This window comes from Cryptomeria japonica, chromosome 9 (assembly GCF_030272615.1).
Source record: "Cryptomeria japonica chromosome 9, Sugi_1.0, whole genome shotgun sequence".
In the NCBI taxonomy this organism is placed as follows: domain Eukaryota; kingdom Viridiplantae; phylum Streptophyta; class Pinopsida; order Cupressales; family Cupressaceae; genus Cryptomeria; species Cryptomeria japonica.
The window spans coordinates 6,803,320-6,808,846 of NC_081413.1; the positions used below are offsets into that span (position 1 = coordinate 6,803,320).

At 36.6% G+C, this 5,527-nt stretch overlaps 1 protein-coding gene across 3 annotated transcripts; it reads left to right on the forward strand.

Annotated features, from left to right (window-relative positions):
- The first annotated feature begins 383 nt into the window (after positions 1–383).
- On the forward strand, positions 384–5,042 carry LOC131067755 (probable receptor-like protein kinase At1g80640). Of its 3 annotated transcripts, none has more exons than XM_058002884.2 (11): positions 384–784; positions 957–1,296; positions 1,520–1,723; positions 2,119–2,369; positions 2,549–2,681; positions 2,818–2,881; positions 3,015–3,111; positions 3,327–3,429; positions 3,731–3,849; positions 4,141–4,230; positions 4,653–5,042. In XM_058002884.2, the coding sequence occupies exons 2-11, from the start codon at positions 1,092–1,094 to the stop codon at positions 4,854–4,856; spliced, it is 1,470 nt and encodes a 489-aa protein (XP_057858867.2). In that variant the 5' UTR covers positions 384–784; positions 957–1,091; the 3' UTR covers positions 4,857–5,042. The 3 variants fall into 3 exon arrangements, with proteins under 3 accessions (XP_057858867.2, XP_057858866.2, XP_057858865.2); XM_058002883.2 differs by having other exon boundaries at positions 384–571; XM_058002882.2 differs by having other exon boundaries at positions 384–1,296.
- The last annotated feature ends 485 nt before the right edge of the window (positions 5,043–5,527 follow it).

A 5,527-nucleotide genomic window follows, 5' to 3' on the forward strand; every position in this document is an offset into this window, starting at 1 on the left:
TAAACAATTACATTGTCTAAAACTTTTATTTCAATTAATCTAGAAGTATAGTACAATAGAAACACAATATCATTGTTTTATCTTAAAAACTTTATAGTTTCACTTAAAGATTTTATGTAATAATTGATAAAATTTATGGTAGATATAGTCAAACTTAAATTACTGTTTCAAGATGCTTCTCTTGAAAAATGTTGCTATTATTCATTTAATATACATTTTTCCAATAAAAAAATGCTTCAGTAACTTCGACCTTAAAAACTGATATAATTCAAGGACTATATAAAAATTAATGTCATAATTGGTGGGTACTAACTTATATGTTTAATTTTATACTCTCTATGTAAGAATGACGGACTTGACAGAATTGCATTGAAATTTGGGGGAGGATTCAAAATTTGAATTTCACTGTAGGTAGAGAGAGTATCTAAAGTAAAAATGTGTGGCTGTAATTATTATGTCCATCTCCAGTACACATGAAAATGGTTTCTTGTAATGTACGTATGTTAATGCTCAGCTGCATTCTGCCGGCCTTTTATCTACGGAGTCTGCAATGATTGATCATGATGCCCAGGTGAAGGGAGTTATGTTTGTGAACTTTTTGTACCCAAAAAAAACAATTTTTTTATCAGGTCTACGTATAATTTTATATAGATTTCTGCTCATGGGGCCGTTGGTTGAGCAGTCATGGGCCTGGGTGTCCCAACTTACACTGATGTCTGTTTGTCAGAATGCACAAATATGACCGTCTTTGTGGGCTCACAGATAAGCTTTGAAACACAGAATTGTATGAAGTGTCCAGTCATAAGTTCCCCAAATTATATTTTCTGCTTTCTGAATTGATAAGATCTAAGACATACCTAGTTTATGCTATTGGGTTCAGAAATTTGAAGCTGATTTTAGTGGTACTTCAGAGATTTTCTGCTGTGAATCTAACTCATGCTTGACTCACTGTGTAGATCTAGTCGCATTCCCATCCTCCAGATAGATGGTTGTTGGGGTAGCTCAGAGTGTAAATCAGAGGTACTCATGTTGAGCATAAAATGAACAGAAATTTGGCATAGCTCTGCTGGGTTTTGTGAGTGTTACATAGAATGGGGTATTTAGTTTTACTGGATATTGTGGTTCTCTGCCTATGTGCTTCTGCAAATTTTGAGGTTGTGAAGGGAAGGACATTTCTGTCACCCACATCTGCACCTGTTTCTTTATGGGCACCTAAACAAGCCCCATTACCACCGCCTTCATCTGGTGCTGTACAAGCAACAGGAAATGCAGAAAGCAGGCCAGAAAAATCAATGGGTAAGAGCTCAGAAACCCGATTTTGGGAATGTTTTTACAGAGTATACCTTTTTCAGAAAATTTTAGCGTAGAAGGAACATATCTTAACAAACCTCTTATTGTTGATACAGAGGCAACGTTTTTTTATTGTATTTAGGTTTAGATTTTTCCTAAATTAGAGAATGTGGGTTTGATTTGGTTATCTGATGATAGTGAAATGTGTTGTGTTGAGAAACAATGGCAGAAGGTAGTCCTGCACCGACGGAGATACTTGAGGAATCTCACCATACCACCAACGTGATACTCTTGATAATCATCATAGTGCCAGCTGTTGTTGGGTTGATCATGATTTCTTCAATTTTTATTTGGATGTGCATAAAAGCGCGAAGCTCTGCTTCATCATCTCAAGCTAAAGCACTGGGACGGAATGCAGATCCAGACATCTCAGGTTAGTACCTACAACCAGTGTAAAAAATTTCAAAAGAAATTAAACAAGAGAATCAGCATCATATGATTTATTCCTATTAAAACCTAAAGGACTGCAAGAAATTATGGGCAGGTAATGAAATTTGGACTCCAATTTAGAGACGGCAGTGGTACTGAACAAAAATTAGGAAGGCGTTTAGACTGCAACAAAATTCAGAAAGGAATTGGTTCGGCTAAGTTAGTTATATTTATAGCTGGATTAAGAACATTGCTTTAGTTATATTTATAGCTGGATAAAGAACATTGCTGTTAGTTCTCTTTTGATAGAAAGAAATTGTACTAATTACCATAGTGGGTCAATGGGAGTTACAATAGAGAAGAACTAGGGCAATGAATTGAGTTATTTCATTTTTGCAGATGCCTACAAGAGTATGGCACTTGGACCTCTGATGAATCGTTTCAACTCATTAAGAGTTTCTAAGAGGAAGGGATTTGCAACACCAATTGAATATTCCATTCTGCAAGCAGCTACCAATAATTTCAGCAGTGATAACATTATTGGAGAGGGAGGTTTTGGGTGTGTATATAAAGCCAGGTTTGATGATGATTCCTTTGCTGCTGTTAAAAAGCTGGACGAGGGCAGCAAGCAGGCAGAACATGAATTTCAGGTATGTATAAACAACAGACTATCAGCTTGAGAACCCAGCAGGGACTGCTTCTAACCTTTACTTTCGTAGCTTCAAGTTTATCCAGCATTTGTTTTTCATGTTTGAAAGGTGTGGATGTTCTGATTCTCCTTATCATTTCAGAAGAAGGCCTATTGATTTCATCCCCTGTATTGTTGTAGAATGAAGTAGAGCTGATGAGCAAAATCAGGCATCCGAATCTTGTTTCTTTACTAGGGTTTTGCACTCAGGAAAAGACAAGGCTTCTAGTATATGAGCTGATGCAAAATGGTTCCTTGGAAGACCAACTGCACGGTAGGTTTCTCTATTCATTAGGGTAAACTTTGCTTTCTCATAGAAGCCTCGTCCTCTGTTTCTCATTCATGTTGGAAAGATTGATAGTATGTCTGTAAATAAGCTTTCATAAATGTTACATTGGATTGACTACCAGGGCCATTGCGTGGATCTGCACTTACATGGTATTTGCGCATGAAGATAGCCCTTGATTCAGCAAGGTATTGCTAATACTATTAGTTTCACTCCTTTGCATTGAACCATTTGACTGCATCTTGCTCAACTCTTGCCTCAATTAGCCTGAGTAGCTCAACCAAGCGTTTCCTCCTCTTAAAAACTCCTCCTTTTTTGCAGAGGGCTAGAACACTTACATGAGCACTGTCATCCTTCAGTGATTCATCGTGATTTCAAATCATCAAATATCCTGCTAGATGCAAGTTTCAATGCCAAGGTAAGTACAGATTTGTCTTTAGACCTTAACAATGTACTTCTGCAGGGCTTTTGTTTTAGACTCTCTGTAGTGCTGTATTTTCTGCAAACTTGTCAAATGTCAGCATTGAGTAGTTCCTTTCTAATGTGTAGTATGGGATCATTGGTCTAAAGGATGATCTACAAAGATAAGAAAATCCTCCTATACTTCTGAATATTGAAATGTGACCTGTGCAGCTTTCAGACTTTGGTCTTTCAATAACAGCTGATGGATGTGCTGGACATAATGTTGAGCTATTAGGAACCTTTGGATATGTAGCACCGGAGTACCTGCTAGAAGGTAGGGTTCCTGTACAGAAATTACATTCAATTTTGAGATCTTATGTCGATAACTTCTATATAAATAGGGTTGGACACCTCTACGGCCTTGATGTATCCATGTCAAGACCAATATAGAATGGAAGCAATTGTGGCCTTGATGTATCCATGTTAAGACCAATATAGAATGGAAGCAATTGTGGCAGTATCTGTTTCTTTATGTTGCTGTGACCTATTTCTATGCTGATATTCCTTTCTGCAATATTATGATGCCTTTCTTTGATTTACTCTGCTCTGTACCTGATGAACTATTTCGTTTGCAGGTAGATTGACAGAGAAAAGTGATGTTTATGCATTTGGCGTTGTTCTGTTGGAGCTCCTTATTGGAAAAAGGCCGATTGATAAATCTGAACCACAAGAATATCAATCTCTTGTGTCTTGGGTATGTGCTATCTGCTTTCAGAATATTGTGAACAGAGTCATTTGATATAATGGAACTTGAGATGCATAAGCTTCTGATTTAAACTGTATATGGATTTTTTTTCGACATTTTCAATCACACTCAATGCTCCATCATAATGGAACTTTGCGGCTTTGGTAAAAAAAGAGAAAGATAAAGTCATGTTTGATTTCAAATAGAAACACCCAACATATTAGGATCTGGATTGATTTTATAGAAGTGTACCTTTTTGTGAAGATGATAGAAGTTCTGAGTTTTTGAATTGTAATGCAGGCCATGCCACAGCTAAGAGATAGGAACAAGCTTCCAAGTATTGTGGATCCTGTGATTAAAGACACCATGAACTTGAAACACCTGTATCAAGTAAGCAGCACTTTCTATTACTTGTTCTATTTCATCAGATATTTTGAAGGAATCCATTGAACCCATAGGTTACGATCAATCTTCTTCCTTTTATCATGGATTGTATATGATTCAATACTGCCACAACTACTTGTTAGGAATTAAAATTCTAGAAGAAGGCTTACTAGCATTTAGTTTATCTTCTAAACCTTCAATAGGTTGTAGGAACTGGCTATGCAGCCATATATTTCACAAGAAATATAAGGGGCATATCTCCCAGTGTACTTTTTATACATGTATTTCTGACAAAATATATGGCTGCATAACCGCTTCCATAGGGGAAATGGCTATGCAGCCATATATTTCATAGGTACATCTCATTCCCTACACTGCATTTGAATGACAATTTTTATTTTTTCCATAATTGATCGAGTTTTGTGCAGGTGGCAGCAATAGCTGTGCTATGTGTCCAACCTGAACCTAGCTACAGGCCATTAATAGCAGATGTGGTGCACTCTCTTATTCCTCTTGTACCAGTAGAGCTGGGAGGAACACTAAGAGTTGCTGACGCACCAAATGCTGTAGAGATGAAGACATTTGATTCTTCACATTCTAGCACCATAACTGCTATGAACTCAAAATTGTGATGTACATAATTGTGGGGAATAAGTTTTGGTTTTTGTCCCTATTTATATGAGATTGCTTTCACTGAAAGTTCATCTGTCCTTGAGTACCTCTAGGCCAGACAAAGTTCTATTATGTTTTGGATGTATCTAAACTCGCTCCATATCTCATTGGAAGAAGGAAAGTGAAGATCTAAATATACATTTTTAGGGATCAAGTAAAATATCTGAAATGGGGTCTTCCAGTACACTGCTCATGCCTCAATTTTCTAAAATTAAAGAACATCTTTCCTACAGGACAAATCTAAAGCATTTAAGCTTCTATTTCCTTACAAAAGGTATCCAAAGATTTCTATTCTAAAGCCTTGACCATCCGTGATACCCAATTCCAGTGAGTCATATGAATAATAATTTTGTATTAATTGATGCATATGTCTAGTACCCATAAGACAAAATCTTGTCAGAAAAGCACCGAAAAATTTACATGAAAAATAATAGCAGGAATGCATCCAATTGTACGTATTTTCAGGTAGTTTTGGATTTGATCTCCTAGCTTTATTAGGATGAGAATAGAACTGGGTCAAGCCTCTACCCCACCCGCATATGAGGGGGTCTTAATCATCTAAGTAATACTTCTGACTTAACCAGTACATATATATTATAAAAGAAGATTAACTTGCCTTTTTAATATTAGA